Genomic DNA, 18,936 nt, shown 5'->3' with positions numbered 1-18,936 from the left:
GGTTATGTTTTGTCGTTGTTGTTGCAGCAACAGCAGCTGGTCGCTTATTGGGCGCACTGCTTACCCTTGCACATGCAGAACATGCTTACTTTTGCTGTGTCATTTGAAGCAAGGATTCATCTTACTATATAGCAGACGGTACGGTAAACGTACCAATTGCGCTCTACCAAACTTGACTATTTTTTAAGCAGATTCCGAATCGAAGTTCAACACTTTTTTGAGTATCATTTACGAGAACTAATAATCGTAATTTTGTTTATAAATATCCACAGTTCATTTGGAACAAATTCGTAACCAAAATTCGTTGATGTTTGGCGCAATAGCATTAAGTGTTGTTAAAAAGTATTATATAATATTTTTGACATTCGCATCATGAGGACAATCATCAGATTTTACACAGACAATAATTATGACAGGATCGATTCAATATACTTTAAGCTTATATAAAAATTAATAAACCTCAATTGAAATCAGTGTTTAAGAAAAGTAAGTGTATTTAAGATGCGGCTATCGTTCTTTTCTTTCTTTTTTTCTGCCTTTTTTTGGTGAGTGTTTTATTTTTTTGGTATTTCTGTGAGTGGCCAGTCCGTCTAGTTGTCTGTCTGTCTGCCTGTCTGTTTGTCTCTGTCTCTGTCTCTGTCTGCCAGTTGCTGTTGTTTCAAATGTTGGTGTTTCCATTTCTGGGACTCCGAAATTGTTGCTATTTTTAAATGTTGAAGAAGTTGTTATGCGCTTTCTTTAGCTATTTTCCCTCCACATTTCTTGGCCATCTGGGTGTAGGTGTATGTGTGTGTGCGTGTGTGGGTAGATTCTTTTGCTATCTATATATAAGTATACACACACACACACACACATACACATGTTTGCCTCTTGGCGTTTTCTGTTGCATACTACTGGGCGCCTATTGTTATGCTACTCGCATAGAGTGTGAGAGCGAGAGAGAGAGTGCAAGAGAGCGAGCGAGAGAGAGAGAGAGATGATATTGATTGTGCATGGTCATCCTTTATAGGCTACACTTTATAGCCTACACTTATTATATATATATATATATATATATATGGTATTTTGTATATTGTACATAAGCAATTCAAATTGCAGTTAGGGGACTCAAAGGATGCCCAAAGGACATTCCAAACACAAACAGCTAGGTGTAATGCTCAACTGTGTGTGTGTGTGTGTGTGTGTGCTTATATTGTCTGTGTGTGTGTGTGTTGTATTGTATTGTCAGTTAACATAAATTTACATGAAATTATAGTAATTGTTAGCTGCATAATGCAAGAGTCTTGAATCGCAGGCGCAGGCATATCAAGTGAAAAGGTTTATATTTTGAGTGGAGTTGAAGTATCACTGTACTATAAAGTAGAACTCACCATTTGAGCGACACAGAAGCAATGTCGAAAATTGTGAAATGGCACCTCGTTGTAGTGCTTGTAGACCTCGTAGAGCCACTCGCGCAGCGTATCGATGGGTATGCTGAACTTCTCAATGAAGCCGAGCTCAAGGAACATGGTCTGCATTAGGTGTATGACATCCGCGTCGCCCCACTCATATGAATCGAAGGCGGGCAGACGCAGGGCCGCCTTGACCTCATCCGAGAAGTTGGTATCACAAATTTCGAGGAAGTGACGCTTCACCTCCTGATGCTTTGGTAGACTGCTCTTGCGATGTGGCGGGCCCAATGGCCGATTGGACAAACCTGCAAGTTGACACAAATATCGGAAAGCGAGCAGCAAATTAGTTAAATATCGCAACAAATATGCATATATAAATATATATATATGATACAATTATACATAATCATTGAAGAGACGCAGATGAAGTGAACAAGGTGTAAGAGCGAGATGCAAATTATATAAGATATAGATATAGATTTAGTTGCGGATACAGATACGTCGGCGTCATCATCATTAAACAGAAAAGAAGAATATAAAAAATATTCACGGAACGGAAATTATCAAGTTGGTGTTGCTGTTGTGTTGTTGTTGACGACGCTGGCAATAAATAAATCAGTAAATTGAAACAGGAAATACAGCTGGGAAGTCGAACTGGTAGTCCTGGCAATTTGGATTATTGCAAATGAGAAGCCATAAACAAGGCACAGACAGAGAGCGACAGAGAGAGAGAGACAGACTGAGAGAGAGAGAGAGAGAGAGAGAGAGAGAGAGACAGACTGAGAGAGACAGACTGAGAGATGGGGAAAGTGTAGCAAGCAAAACCAAATCGAAGTCCAGTGAAAAGTGAAACGGAACAGCAAACGTTGACATGACGGAAATACACTGCCCCATAGCAGCAGGTACTTTCTATCTCTCTCTCTCTCTCTCTCTCTCTCTCTCTTTCTCTCTCTCTCTCTCTCACACACACAGACTCATGGTCTCCTCTCCCACTCCCACTCATTGTTTGTGTGTGCTTGTCGTCTCTGTAACTCGCTGCCAGAAGCGGGAAATTAAATTTTCAATCGGGCCACACGCTTCACTGACCAAATGAAACAACTGAAACAACAGTAACAACAACAACAACTGTGTGTGTGTAGGTGTGTGTGTGTATCTGCCGTTGTACGTCAGCTGTACTGTCGATCTGTTGCTCCTAGTTACTTGACGGACTTCATCCGACAAATTGCGATTGCTGTGCGAATTCGCAATTCGCCTGTCAATTTGCGTTTGCCAAAAACGCTAACAAGACTCAAGTGTCACAACGCCCTATGCCACATGTGGCAACGTTACCAATCCAATCAGTAACCACATGCAACTCGTTGTGGTCGCTTGTCTCGTTGGTTAGACGACACACGTTAGGCCCAGAGAGTTTCGATTCGATGCCATGCTTATTTTATGGACAGCAACAATTTAGAGCTTAGAAAACGAGTTCTTTGAAATGGTTGCCACAAATAAATTTGAGGAACGATTAAATGCGATTTGATTTTCTAATTGTGAAGTGGGGCCAATGCATTAGGTGCAAGCAGTCCACAGTCCACCCCTTCATTGATCAATATATTTAAATAAATAAATGTATAAAATATTTGGCAATGCTATAAATTACAATCGTCAGATCTAAGTCTTATCAAGCATTCATTGGCAATGTATAAGAAATAACTACGAATTGTGGCCTACCAGTCATGGAAATGCACTTAAAAAAATAGTCTATTAAGGCAAATATGATATGATATCGTTGTTGCCATAAAATAGTCCACACATTCATTCTTCTTTCATAAAAACACACTTCAGCAGAACTCCTAAAACATTTTTTGATTTGTCCCAACTTGTTTTAATTAATTACTACCGTGATGAGACCAAATCAAAAAAAATAACAAAAACAATAATAAATAAGTGTAGAAAGCCATTTCGTAACGTGATGTTTAGGATTATATATTTAGTAATCCTAATGCTCAAAAATAAAATATTCGAATATATTTTGGGGATATTTTTGTTCTCCATATTTTGGTATTTGATATTTGATATGGTTTTTGCCTTATGTGCTTGTTACTTCAATTATATTAGTGGTTGCTGTATTTCATTTATAAGACAAGCAATGACATTAACACAAAACTCTCGGTAACCAATTAAATACCAAATGCAATCGACATATTCTATTGCAAGTTTATGTGCATATCTGAATGAATGTGCCTCTGTGTGTGCGTGTGTGTGTGTGTGCGTGTGTGTGTGTGTGTGTGTGTGTGTGTGTGTTTTGTGAGTAATTTATTAACCTTCAGTGTCAGTTGCACAGCAATCTGATAAGAGTCTCTTGAAAATATCTTCAATTGTTAAATTGCTGCTGTGACATTATTTGGCCTGCGGCAGCTCGATCAAAATAGTTGTTGTTATTGTTATTGGTGGGTTGGGCGACTACCGTGTGCGTGTGTGTAAATTCCAAAACTGATTCGTCTTGGTAAGTTTCCCCCCGAACCCCCACGCCATCACACCCCTCGCTTGGCTGTGTTCTCAAACCATCAGAACATAGGCAGAAACATAATCAAGAATGATAATTTGATTAAAATTGCTGCTTTTGATGCACAAAGAAAATAAAATGCTGACAGCTGGCAAAAGGAGAGTGTGAAGGGAGAGAGGAAGAGAGAGAGAGAGAGACGGAGAGAGCGACTATTGGTACACTCAAAAAATTGTTGAGGTAGTCAAGACCAATGTAAAAAAGTGCAAAAGTGGATAACAGGCAGAAGGAAGCATCTCGGTCTCCATTAAGTATATATATGTATATTCCTGATCAAAATCAATGGCAGGGTCCACTTAACTATGTCCGTTTGTCTATCTGAACAAGCCGATCTTCGAGATCTTAGATAAAAGCCAGACTCTTCAAATTTGGAATACAAGTTCTCGGAATCCAAATGCAGATCAAGTTTTGTGTTGTCGACAAATGCAGTCGTTTCGTGTATATCGATATAAATCGATGTTTTAAGTATAAAATGTGTGTTTCATTAGATTCACGAATTCGAAGAACAAGACGACAAAAATACTCCGACCAATTTGTACTTGAATATTGAAAAGCGTTTTTCGCCAAGTGTATGTGCCTGTGGGTGTCTGTGTGTATATGGCTGTGTGTGTGTGTGTGTGTGCTACCTCATAAGTAGGTAGCTGCCACCTGTTAACTGCTAGCACTTAACAGCCAGTAGCCTGGCCACGCCTTGCGGTCGCCCGCCCACATGTGGAGCTTTTCGCTGCTTCTTTTTCTGCCTCGGCTTCTGTTTTGACTGTTGCCGTTGCCGTTGCCGTTGCTGTTGCAAGCCAAACACTTTGCGGGCCGCGTTTATAATTAATTTACTGCCACTGACAATTTTTAATTAAGCACAGTTCTCAGCGCTCACAGCATTTCTATTTAGCTCGCAAACCAACCAACCACTTCCCCTTCATCCCATTAGGCGTTGAGTTGTACCAACAATGTTTGGAGGCCATTTGGCGGCTGGGTTTGAAGCCCGTGAATTATATTGAAGTGCGGTAAAAGCTTGATTCACGACTCGCTCGCTGGTTAATAAAGTGCTCATGCTTTTTGTACCCTGTACCCTGCCATGTCAAAGCTAGGCAAAGGTATACTGCTTCTGTGCAAAATTATGTCCGCCTCTAGACTTTCAATATGAATTCGGCATTGCGCGCGTCAGCAAATCGATAACATCGATATGTGCAAATCGATGAAACATGTAGAGAAATATGTGCAGAAACCGTTCTCGTTAAAACTAGGCTAGTGGCTACAATTTCTAATAGTTGAGAGGGCCTGCAGACTTGTATCTTTTTTAGATAACCATCAAATATGTTGTCTTGAAAAACTATTGATGTTGCCTTTTCAAGCCGTTTCCACAAATTGTGTTTCTTTTGAACCTCACTTTAGCCTCGCCTTTCTTCTTTCTTTTTTTTTTAGTTGGCAAAAAAAGTTTTCGGGCAACGCTAAAAATAAAATAGTTTTTGTTAGCCATTTGTATTTAATGTAGCCAATTAAGTTGAAGCAAAAAACCAAAATATCTGTAAAATGTTGCTTTTCATTTGATGGGAGCAAAGCAAGTGGCATTAATTGAATTTCGCTGAGTGTACAATTTTATAGTTCTGGGCAAACTTTTTGTGTTTTTGCTGTGCATCGCTTCGCGCACCTCCTGCCTCCTTCACCGTTATTATTTTCAAATTCTATATATTTTTCTTTTGCAGATTTTTGCGCACCTTTTTTTCTTTCATTATTCTGAGTTTGATTCCGTCTTAATGGAAAATTGAATTAAACATTTCACTTTCAACGTTTGCTCCAACTTTATTCCCATTTCGCTCTCTTTTCTCTTTGACGACCCCCATCCCCCCGCCCCCTCCCCCTCGTAACCGTGATGCGTGACAATGAATGATCGATGAATTTCGCATCCTTGCCTCCCCACCCACCATTCAACAGCCCGTTGAACACTTTCCGCTTGGGTGGCACGCAAGTTTTACTGCATTTCTTTTGCGGCAGCTGCAAAATTTTAACTGTCAATTATGTTTCACTTTGAGGGGGGTGGCGGTGGGGGGGGGGAATGGTTTTATTTTTTGGTGTATGCATTTGTTGCATGCATTGATGCGTGCTTTGTGTGCGTTTGAGTGTGGCATGTGGCATGAAAAATTGCGTCTGCCATCTAAAATGACAGCTGACAAATTGGCGAGCCCGAGGTGGAGGTGTGCGTGCCTGTGTGTGTGTGTGGTGGGCCTGTCGGCGTTTGTGGCAAATTTGACTCCTCAAACAGCTGATGCTTGTTCAGTATTTGAATTGGATTTCCCTAGAGGGCGACACACACACTCACACACACATGCACCGTTGCACACAGTTGATTAGCAATCAAAGTAATTGCGGCAAGCACGCGCGCGACTCTCGGCGATTCATTTCGCAATCTGTTGTCTGGCTATGTCTGCCACATGAGAGTCTCCATTCGACAAACTACGAACACTATACATATATATATATATATCATATATATCACGATGTCATAGTTTGGGGCACATTCCATTTCTTTCGGTCTGAGTCTGAGTGAATTATTTTCCTTTTCATTGGTTTAGTCCCTTGTCTTAAGACTAGTCCGCTTTTAAATACCTTTTGACAAGGAGTCAACATCAGCGCCCAATTATAAATGAGATTATGTTAATTAATGCATTGTGTTTATATTATTTTAATAACCTGGTTTACTCTATATATGAAAAAGGTTGTTGGTTCGGTCAAAGGTTTGGCTTAGAAGATTTATTTTCCACAGTGATGAGTCTGTGTTTTAGGAAAATTGTGTTTGCTTCAGTCCACAAGAGTTGAAACTTTTCAAACCGATTCAACTTTAGACCGACTGCAGTCTTGATTATAAGCAATTTATTCATGCTTACATATTGTTTGTCGAAGGGTATTCAAGCTTCGGTTGTCCGATAAAATAAATTATCTTTCTGAACCTGAACCCATTAAACCAATTAAAAATGTGAAAAATGAAGATATGCAAAAGTATGTAAGAGGTAAAAAGCAGCATGTCCGATCCCATAGGCATCAATAGTCGAGTCACCGATCTTACATTACAAATTCTCGTTTAACATACGCAGATCAAGTTGAATATTATCATAACTGCCGTGAGTTGCGTATATCGATACACATCTATCTCCGATAGCATATGATAAACACATTTGGATAGATATAGCCTTCTAATTGATATATCATAACACAGATTCTGTCAACCCATTTTCATATTTAACATCTGTTTGCTAGATGAATGCTCTCAACTAGAGAGCACTCTAACTTGTTATTCATCTCCCTGTCACCCCTCACCCCTATCCCGCCACCCTTCTGCTTACTTCTTACACTTATATTTGTTCTTAGCACTGCATATACTTTTGCTGCCTTCACACTCCCATTGGCATTGCCATTGCTATTCCCATTCCCATTCCATTTCCCATTCTCCACATGGCGCATAATTCTACTCGGTGCTAATCCCAGATGGCCATTAATCAGTCCCTGGCTTGGGGCTTACAGCAGTTGCAGTTTCTGGTCAAAAGACGCCCATTTTTATGGCCAGAATAGGTTTGTATCTAGCGGCATCTTTCCATTTCATTGGCCATGTTTCTAACGACAGTTTTTCCCCCTTCCACCGCTGTGTGTCGCTTAAAGTTTAAGTTTAGTTTTAAGCAAAGCAGGCAACTATTTTGTTTCTTACTTTCTTATTTTTAAATTAATGCTTACTTACATTTACTGAGTCTTGTGCTGTGAATAGTTGTGTTTGGTTGTCATTTATTCAATATAAATAAGACTTTAAGCAATGAATATAATACACACACTCACTCACACACTCACACTCAGACACACTCACACTCACACTCAGACACACACCCACATGCAGCGAAAGGCAAAGACTGTAAAAATAACGACGAATAACATTGCGTTAAATAATTAATTACAATCAATTAATTAATTAGAGTGAACGCAAGGGGTCGAAACACGTAGGCGGTTGGCGAGGGGATGCGCCGAGAGGGGCGGGGAGGGCAGTGGTGGTTCATTAAGGACAAACAGGCGGCAAAGCAGAATTTAACAGACAGCAGCAACAGGCCAACAGCAACAACAGCAGCAACGACAACAACAACAAAAAGAACTGATATAAGCAACTTGTATACATAATGTGGCCATAATCAACATCAGCGCACGTTTTGTGTTGGCCCCTTTTTTTCCTTCCTCTTTTTTTTTTTTGGCAAATACTGCCTGTTTCTGTTTGTCCTTATTTTCTTCTTCTTCTGATGCGCTTTCATTGGCCTTCGCTTTTACACACACACACACACACACACACTCTGGCAGTCTCTCAATTTTTTACTGCATATTGTTAGCCGTGAAATTATGTTTTATACACTCGCATAATTAAAAGGACATTTAAGTAAGACTCCTTCTCCACACCACACCACTTACAATTTCTCCATCACCTGCTTTATATATTTGGCATTTACATTGATTTATTAAGCACACTTGCATTGCAGAAGGCTTCAGCTTGTCTTGTTATGGTTATACCCATTAAAAAAAGGGTTCAAGGGTCGATATAGCCATGTCTGTATGAGCCCCTGGATCTCCGAGACAATATGAGCTAGATACAAGCTCGGAATACAAGTTCTTGTTTTCCGATGGCAATAAAAGAGCAGAGCACAAAATACACTGAGATATCATTAATGAACTGCACTAATTTGACCAAGATCGGATAGGAAACGCCCTTAACCTTGTTTTGTTTCGCGAAAGTCGTAAAAAGGTGTATTGACTTTTGCATAATGTCTAGCTGAAAATATTATATTTGTAATAGCCTTGAATTGTGTTGTGTTGAAGCAAATGTCGTCGACACCACAAAGTAAAGACTATATATACATATTCTTGATAAGCAAACAACAGTTTTTTACAAAAAGAGAGGGTATTGCACAGTCGTTGCTGCTGGTTGTTTTCTACTACAAGCAGCTGTTTGTTGTTTGGCTTCGATTTGACCAGCAGAAGACGGCCACAAAGGCAATTGTTTCCTTTGCGGCGATGGCTTCTGCTCCTTGTTAAGAATAGCTAATTAGCCAATGGTCAACTGGTTAACTGGTCAAGTGGTCAAGTGGTAAAGTGGTCGACAGGTCAACTGGTTGCATTGGTCAACATTTAACCGCAATGGCCCCAAACAATTAGATAACAAAGCCACGAACGTCAATCGACTGATATTTGATGGCGACTCATGTTTCACACATCAGACTTAAGATTGGGGTCTCGATTGACGACTCCTTAATTTCAGTTTGGGGCTTTGTTCCTGATGGGTTTGAAAATTATATTTGTGGTCTTGCCAAAGAATTTGGCCATTCGCATAAGGAATGTAAATCGTTTCGGGCTCAACTTTGACCCAGTCCCAGTTCGCTTTAACTGCATTTCTTAACGATTTTTTTGTTATAGTCTTATTTAAGTCCTACTTAATTTGCTTACATTTGAAAATGGCCGTTTTGTTACTGTTGTTTTCAGTAATGGCCGTAATAATAAAGTACAAGCACTTAATGGCGATAAATCCTTGAGCATATAATCAATAATCATCATCTGAGGGTTTTCCATTTGAAAATTTGAAATTGTTTTCTATAATCCGCTTAGCATCTAATGCGCATTTCTCCACAGTTGAAAAGTTGCTCGCTTTTTAATGACCATTATAAATATTTAAAGGTATTCGATAAGTTTTCACTTCTATAGGTTTTGGGCCAGGCTAGCCAAGAGTAAATAAATAAAGTGTAGTTCAAAAGTTGAGCATACGCCTCGTGGTGTGGCTCAACAAATTAATTGTTGCATGTCCCACTGCCTCTCTCTCTCTCTCTCTCCCTCCCTCTCACTCTCTCTCTCTCTCTGAATTTCTGTTTCTGCTCTGGATATGCAGTTGTTGTTGTTGTTGTTGTTTGCTTGTTTTGGTCAGTTGGAACTCGAGGATTGCCACAGAAACACTTGCGGTTAATGGAAATGAAATAAAACAGTAAACGCGGCTCTGCAGGTGAAGTCCTCCACAAACACACACACACACACACACACCACAGGCAGGCAACCAACAACCACATACAGAGATACAGTCAGAAATAGAGAGAGAGAGAGAGAGAGAGAGAGAGAGAGAGAGAGTGTGCGAAACCATATCAAAAATGCTGGTCAACTTTTGATGCATAAAAAAAAATCTGATCTTAGTTGAAAATATTTTGATCCGGGTGTTAAACCGAATCGGTTCCGGCAACTGGTAAATGATTTGTTAATTGTTATAATGGGGTTTCAACTTGTTGTTTGGTATTCTATGTATCAATAATAAATCTGAATTGCAATCGGTAAATTTGCCAGCTTGACAGCATGATTTTGATTAGTTATATATTGAATTAATTAAAAATTTATCAATTCTAGTGGAACAAATAACAACACAGCACTTCACCATTTTAATAAATGTTTGTTTACTATGTAGAACGTGAATTTTTCGTCTTAATAATAACAATTTTTCGCCTTTTCACCTACACAGTCTTTCTATTCTTCAGTGTTCTTTTATTATTAGGTTTTCCATTTTCCACTGCTTAATTGCAAGCGTTTTTCGTGTTTAACAAAGAAAATTGCTTTATAAGAAATGTTGAATATGCACAATCTCTCTCTCTCTCTCGCTCTCTCTCTCTCTCTCTCTCTCTCATCTCTTACTCCCACTTGCTAGGTCTACTTCGGTTGGGTATGCTTTGAAATTCCAGACCAGGGCCAATAAAATGCCATCAGAGACTTGATCGAATGAATGAGCAACATTAATGCGCTGACTTTTCAATAAATCAAAGTATTTTTGAGATACCCTGCAGTCGTCATATTACCCAATTGGGTAACATTGACTAGTTATTTATTTATGAGTAGTTTATCAATTTTATTACAACCTCAATGCTTGTTGGTTCTAAAAGTTGTTACGACCTGTAATATGTTAAGTGTAGGGTATATTGGCAAATCTTGCTACTTTAGTTTCATGTTGTTATTTTAGTATTTGGCCTAATACATTTTAAATGTGTCTCATTATTTATGAGTACTTAATACACACACAGACAGAGAGAGAGAGAGAGAGAGAGAGAGAGAGAGAGAGAGATAAATAGAGAGCTGGGAGCAATTCGCTCAGGCTCATGATGAACTCTATTATTTCTCATTAAATTAAAGCGCTGCACCATGGCTTAAATTACAATTCCTTTTTTTTTTTAGAGTAAACTGAAAATGCGGTTTTAAATTTTATTTTATTATTTGTAACATAATATTTTAAGCAGGATGTCAAATCGCAAACGTAACCGGAACCGTCAAGCGAAATTAACCGATTAACGTAACGTATTGGAAAAAATGCATTCAAATCGAATTTCGTTTCGATTTGACAGCCTGGTTTAATTACTTTGTCTCAGTTGATATTCGAAAATTAATTTAATTTTAATAAAAATAAATAAACTGTAAATAAAAAACTGGATGCACAAAAAAGAAGACCATTTATTAAATGTTTGCTACAAAAAGTTGCAATTTGCTCCTCAGTGAGATGGCCAGATGTGATTGACAAGAGCATAAGCACGTGCCTTGTTCATGTGCGTGTGTGTGTGTGTGTGTGTGTGTGTCTTGTCCCTTTTCTGTGTATATATGTGTGTGTGTGTGCGAGTTTGTGTTTGTTGTGTGCCATGCATTTTGCAAGATTAAACGCTTTGTGTTGATTAAATGAGTTTAGAGAGTTAGCAGCTGACCAAACTGCTCCTTCTCCTTCTCCTTCCCTCTCTCTCTCTCTTTCTCTTTCTCTCACTCTCTTGCTCCCTAACCCATTTTCAAAAAAACACACACACACACATGCATGCCACTTCGTACTTGACACATTTTTAGTGGCAGCTTCTTTTCGTTTATTTTGTTCGTTCAGGTTCTCTGCCTCTTTTTGTGCTAAACCAAATTAAAAGCTTTACATAAATGAAGTTTGCACTGTGCGTCACTTGGTAAAATTTAACTCACACACACAACACACACACAACACACACGCATTACACACACATCACGTATACACATAATTGAGTTGTGTTGCACAAATGAATAAACTCAATTTAACTAAAATCATTGAAGGATCTAAAGTTGCTAATCTTTCTCAGTGCAAAGCCCTAAAGCCTGTCATATATTATGCGAAAAGTGATAAATGGCATAAACCTTTTAGAATTCCACACATCTAGAAATCTATCAAATATGCTTTAAAGATTTTCAACCATATGAACTAATTATTTGGTTTCCAGTAAATGATACTTAAAAACTATATAAAATATATATATACTTTCGCTTGTCTATTATAATAATGAGTATTAGTTTAGTCTAGTGACTCATACAACTCTCATTTTCGTAGTTTCTTATTATATACAAAGTATGTGTTCCCGAATGAACACTATTAATAGAAAAGACACTTCATGTGCAATAAATTGACACATTTCAGTGTTATGAAGACGGTTTTTCACTGTTGATGATATTGTTGGAACATATTGTTCAGAGAGATCAGTTTACGTAGACAGTAGGAGGGATATATGGCTATATATGTATGTATAAGTATCACTTAAGTTATAATTTATGCGATTGGAGCTTTTGATGATTTGACTTCGAAAAGTAGAACGCGATGTTTGTTATTTCAGCTGTTTCGCTCATGTTTTCGATATATTCGATATATGCATATATACACATGTGTATGCATGTGTGTGTGTGTGTGTGTGTGTGTGTTTGTACACCGCCTACTAGTGTGTTTTTGTCGTCACTCATCAAAGTCAATTTGCTTGTTGATTTTTGCTTATTTGCGCATCTAAATGGATTTTTTTCCGCAATGTTTTGCAATGTCCTTCCGGCAGGCAGGCAAGCAGGCAGGCATCAATACACCAACAACAACAGCAGCAACACCCACAAAATGTGTCTGACACCCACAAACACCCACACACACACACACATATATATATAGAAACACATACAGTCACAGATATGCAGCGCATTTCATTCTCTCCATTATATTTTTGGGTGCACAAATTTGCAAATTTGCGGTAATTTGTGTGCTTATTCGTTGGCTTGCTGGCCAGGGCAAAGGATAAAGGACAAAGGACGAAGGTGGCATAGCGTAAAGCGAAGCCAATGAACTGATTCTGATTGGCAAATCCTGCATCAGCAGTTAAATGAAATCCAAACAGTTAATGAAAACAGCACTAAGATGCCAGAACACAAGCAGCGACGAGCTGGATTTGTGTTTGGCTTTGGGGGTTGGGATTGGTTCGGTTTGGGAAGGAGTGGAGTGGATTAGCATTTAAATGCCAGCATAACAGGATATAACCAGCTACAGTATAACCGACAGACGAACAGACCGCTTGACTGACAAAATAAGACAAGACTAGACAAAATTCCAACGAGGTGCTGCTGCAATGCAATTAGAGTCTGTTATGCGAATACATCCAATGAATTTGTGACTGGACTGTTGTGCGAATGGCGCAAGCGGGAAGGGTATGGCAGTAGGGAGTAGGAAGTAGTATTATCACACACACTGCATACACAAGGTCAAAGAGAGCTCTTTGAGAGACACATACTCAAAGGTATTCACCTGAATGAATTCGATTTTAACTGTTTGATTAATCAAACTCCAATTAGGAAAATGTATTCAGAATTGTATATTGAACTCAGAAATTCTGAAACTCGATTTAAGTTTCGAGCTGCTCCAATTGCTGCTCTGCTGAGAGTGTAAATTAAAATGATTTTCAATTCTCGATAAATTCTGCAGGTGAAATCGATAAAAATCGATCAAGACACCTACACAGCTTATATACCCCGACAAAATAGTAGAGAAATAGAGTAGCACAATTCAAGGTCACTTGAGTAATTCGTTTCATTCACCAGTCACTATTCACATCAAATTCATAGATATGTAACGTGCAGATATATGTATATATATATATATATATATATATATGTATATGTATATGTCTGTAATCAGTTGTAAAAGTCTTCATATAGCACAATAAAAAAATTTGAATGTGCGAAATATTCACTGAATTGGCAATTTGATGGGTTAAAATGATTTGCATTTATTCGGCAGTGAAAATGATTGACAGCATATTGGCCAACAGGTGTGGGCGTGGCTCTAGGTGTAGGGGCGCTTAAGGCGTGGCTCTGGCAGGTACATTGGTAAATTAAAAAACGCGACGCATATGGAAAGAGGTGTGTGTGTGTGTCTGTATGTGTGTGTGTGTCTTGTGTGTGTGTAGTGTGTGTATGCAAAGTGAATTGAAAGCAAACGCCTCTAACAGAAGCTAAAAAGGAAAACAGAAAATACAATATAAACCCCTCCTCCTCTTATCCCCCATCCACCACTCACACACACACACATACACTGAGGAAAAACAGCTTAAGGCAAAATGCAAAGTTTGATTTTTTTCACCATTTCTTTTTTCGCTTACAACATGAATTGAAATTTTCGAGACAAACGCGATGTGAATTCTACTTCGTCCCCTGCTGCTGCTGCATAGCATTATGGCCATGCCCATAGCACCAACACCCTGCCCCCTGCCAGCCCCAGCCGAAACACACCCCGTAAAAGCCAAGTCAGTTGGAAAAAGCTAAGCTACAAGACTACTAAACATCAAATTATCAGTTTTCATATACTATATATAGAAACTAGCAGATGTATAAATTTTCTAGTAGCTCAGCTTCTATGACAGCAGCTGTCTGGGGGCGGAATGGAAGGGATGGGGTACATGGGGTGCGGGGTAGAAAGAGAAGGAAAAGCAGAAGGAGGGAGACACATTTACAGTTACTTGGGAGTCGTTTACTGTGCCCAAATGCGCCAAAACTTGTATTTTTAGACAGCTCAAGCAAAAAAAAAAATAAAATAAAAATAAATAAATAAAAAATCAAAGTCATGGATAAATTTTGAAGATATTAAAATTATGATGAATGCGAAATTCGAAACAAAGAAGACAAATTTTGAGATGCCTGAGCAGATGTGCACTCTGAATATATTCATTTTATGCTATCGAGAAAATAAAAATTATATTTCATAATTATATTTAAGTGAATTACTGAGTTGAATTAGTGTTTATTTATTTATGCTATGGATTAAATCACGAAATATGATTTGATACGATTATTAATGTCATACATTTTATTAGATTATTATAACAATATTTATCAGAATTATATCTGAATTGAGTTAAGCTATCAAGAACGCTTGTATAATACCATTTGTATATTTATTTATTGTATTATTATACTATTTTTACTATATTCATCCGAATTATATTTGAATTGCTTTTCGCTCAAACTTTTTGCCATTTAGATAAATAAATAAATAATTCGGCATCTCTTTTATGTCTTATGCAAGGGCACAAGCCAAAAAAATCAATGAGATATGTACACACACCCCCGTATATATATATATATATCTATATATATATATGTATGTATGTATGTGTCTGCGTCGGTCGCAATTAATGCAAATGGCGCAATCGGACCGCGTTGGCGTCGATCATGAAAGCAGTGTTTGGGGAATTGGCTCAATTGAACTTTTTGCCATGGATAATTTTGCTGGTAAACATTCCCTTCGACTGCGGTAGAGGGAAGGAGCAGCAGGCAGATTCTGGGGCGGGGATGGAGTAGGAGGGGATTGTGCGGCGGTCACAGCAATCCAATTTGCTTAGCAGCATCCTCTTTGGGGACCCAACGATATTTTTTGGGGCCCTCTGGATGCGACAGCTGGGCGCATTTGGGACAGCACTTGGATACAGGACAGTGAAGGACAGGACAGGACAGGAGAGGACAGAACGGGACAGGACAGGATAGGACACGTCGATGGCCAAGGTGTATTTACGTATTTACCGAGTGCTTTTAATTAATATACTCAAACGATTTTGTACCCTGAAAAAGGGACAAGGAACGGGGAATTAAGGGTAGTAGGCGAAGGGTGTTAACTTTTTCGGGGCTGGTGAACACTTTGAAAGCGAGGCAAAAACCGCAATATTCACAATTTCCTCAACAACAAAAAAAAAAAAGCAAAAACATTGTGAATGTTGTGCAAACCTTAACAAAATCAATGTCAAGGTCGCAGTACTTAAACAAAAGGAAACTTCCCTAATCAAGAGCTTGCTCACTTGGATTAAGATTTGTTCGTTTTACTAGAGATATACTCGTATTCAATGCGAAACTTATGATAAATAAAATAAATGCTTTTATTAACTTAAACGCTAAATAAACTCAAAAGCGAATTGCAAATTCAATTTCAAGAATTCAAGAAGAAAAAGAAAAAGGAGTGTGGCTTTTTTTGAGTGTACGTCGTGTATATCTTGAAAGTGGCATGTCATGCCATACCCCACTCCGCTAACTCTCTAGCCTTGGGGCACGCCTCCTCTTTTGCCAGTTGGGAATGACACAATTTGGTCCACTTTGCGCTTAGCTTTGTGTCTAATTTGCTCTCTTTTTCCAGATTCATAATCCTTTCAACTGTCAAAGCCATGCACACACAAACACACACAGACACACACACACACATATATGTATATATATATATATAGATATATATATATACACACACGCATACACAGCAGGTGTATAAACAGCAATCACAACATGAATTTTTCATTTTTAATTATTTACGTTTTGCTAGGTAACCGAAAAACCAAAAGCAACTAACCTCAAAAAGAAAAGCAGGTTTATTTATTTATTTTTTTGAATACCCTGTTTTTATAAATTTCTATAAGGTATGTGAGTAGTCTGTTAACTAATTGAAATGCACAGAGTGGCATCGAATTTGAGCAGTCTAAGCAGCCCTATCAATCGATACATTATGATTCTCTTCACTGATTTATTTCGGCACATTCGGTATACATACTTAAAGGGAATGTGTCAAGTTGTACAGAAGGAAGTCATCGTCATCTCCTTTTATTATATTGCTTTACAGAGTATTCAGTGCGTTGCTAAGTCTTGATAGGTCCATTCTTATGGCTTTGATGCGACTTGTTTTTCTTCGTTTTTTTTTTGTTGGTTTTACGTTCACTTTATTTTTTCGTATTCATTTAAATTTTGCAGTTATATTTTCTCTTCTGTTTTATACTTTATGCTGTTTTTATATTTGTGTATTTTTGCAGTCGTTAAGTCGATTTTAATCTTGCGTATGGCAGCTGACTGGTAGCTGGTAGTTGGTAGCTGGTAGCAGGTGGCAAGTGGCACATGCATGCCAGATAGCTCGAATACAGTTGATTAAGCGCATCTAATGAATAGCAACTCTCCATACTCACACACACACACACGCACACACACACATTCGCACTCAGATCCACAGGACTCCAATACCAAGGGCAACGACAATTGAGACGATAAAAGTCCTTTAAAAGTTTCATATCAAAGTGCAAATTTAAAGGTCATAAAACGAACAACATAATAAAAAATGTGTAGAAACAAATTAATATAAAATACACGAATGTTTTTGATGTGAGCCCTCTTTCTTTCTCTTTCTCTTTCTTTTCTCTTATCTCTCTTTATCTCTCCCTCCCTGTTTTTGCAAGAACTTTAAGTCAACAAGTCAGGCTGCTCAAGTCGAGAGAGCTCGACTAGGTTATACTATGTCTATGTCTACAGATTGTTAAATGTGAAGGTGAATGAATACATTCTCAGTTCGATATATAGATCTTTAAAATATTGGAAATCGATTTTTATCGATATTCTTGAAACGAGCCAGTTATCGATCAAACGAACACAAGCAAAAACGACTTACTGAATCACGGCAATCTTAAATTGCTGACAACTAAATTTCATAATAGTTTGAAAAAACCATCCGATTGTTCCTATGTAATATAGCAGTCTGAGGCTGATAGTTTTTTTTTTTTTTTGTCAAAAAGTGAACTGCTGAGTTTGGTTAGGATGACTTGGTAAACAAAACAGTTGTTCCTATGGCAGCTATATGATATAGTAATTCAATTCAGCTGTCTGCAGCAAAATAGTTTGCTTAAAAACATTGAAAATGTTGTTAAATTCAGAATCTCAATTATTTCATAATTGTTTTCACATTGAAATGCGTTGAGAAACTAATGAAGACATTTTAGTGGAGAACATGTGACACAGATTGTTGTTGTTCCTGTTCTTGTTATGTGTGCGTGTATGTCTGTGTGTGTCTGTGTGTGTTCATAGGTATATTGGTGTATTGGTGTATTGGTGTGTGAATTAGCTTATTTAAGGAAGAAACTATTTTCATATAGTCTTTTGCTTGGCATTCGATTTGTGCCTGGCCTCGTCACAACTTACTTTGCTGCACTTCATTACGAACGTGAACGTGACAATATGTCAAATATTTTATGTCACGCATACACATACACACACACACACACACCCACACACACACACCCACACACTCACACACATACCCACACACACACCCATACCTACACACACCCGTACATATGCACGCAAGCAGAAATCGTTAGTCAAATCGCGACTTTTTTGCTTGTGTTTGCTTTCTTTTGCTTGTGGCTATATGTAAACATATACGTGTGTGTGTGTGTGTGTGCGTGTGCGTGTGTGTGTGCGTGTGTGTATGGATGTAGAAGTTGCATTAAATTGGCATAAAATAAACAACACGTATAAATTACAGCGCATTGCAACAAAAACAACAATGGAAACAACAACAATGAATAAATGAAACAAAAACGCGGCACGCGTCATGAGAAATGTGGCAGATGGACAGACAGTTGTGGGTGTGCCAGCCAAGGCATGTCGCCTGTGGGCCGTGTGTGCCCCACAAACACACACACACACACACACATAGACACATAGACACGCACATACATATAGGAACAGAGAGAGAGAGAGAGGGAGAGAGAGCGAGATAGAGAGAGGCAGATAGCAATATTCAAATAATATTCAATGAGGCCTGACAGTCACAAGGCACGTGCTCCCCAAAAAAAACAACAAAAAATAAAAGAAAAGAGACGAGCTGTGAAATCAAGTTTGCGCTTCGCCTTC

General features: G+C 38.4%; 1 protein-coding gene across 1 annotated transcript in view; it reads right to left on the bottom strand.

Moving 5' to 3' along the window:
* The window catches only part of LOC6566357 (high affinity cGMP-specific 3',5'-cyclic phosphodiesterase 9A), a 49,573-nt gene that overhangs the window by 16,841 nt on the left and 13,796 nt on the right, over positions 1-18,936 (bottom strand). The window contains exon 4 of the mRNA XM_032738879.2: positions 1,371-1,696. Coding sequence (XP_032594770.1) covers positions 1,371-1,696 — 326 coding nt within the window. The remainder of the gene's footprint in view (positions 1-1,370; positions 1,697-18,936) is intronic.

This window comes from Drosophila grimshawi, unplaced genomic scaffold (genome assembly GCF_018153295.1).
Source record: "Drosophila grimshawi isolate 15287-2541.00 unplaced genomic scaffold, ASM1815329v1 contig_848, whole genome shotgun sequence".
Lineage (NCBI taxonomy): Eukaryota > Metazoa > Arthropoda > Insecta > Diptera > Drosophilidae > Drosophila > Drosophila grimshawi.
The sequence above is the reverse complement of the archived record's forward strand: the minus strand, read 5'-3'. Positions and strand labels throughout refer to the sequence as shown.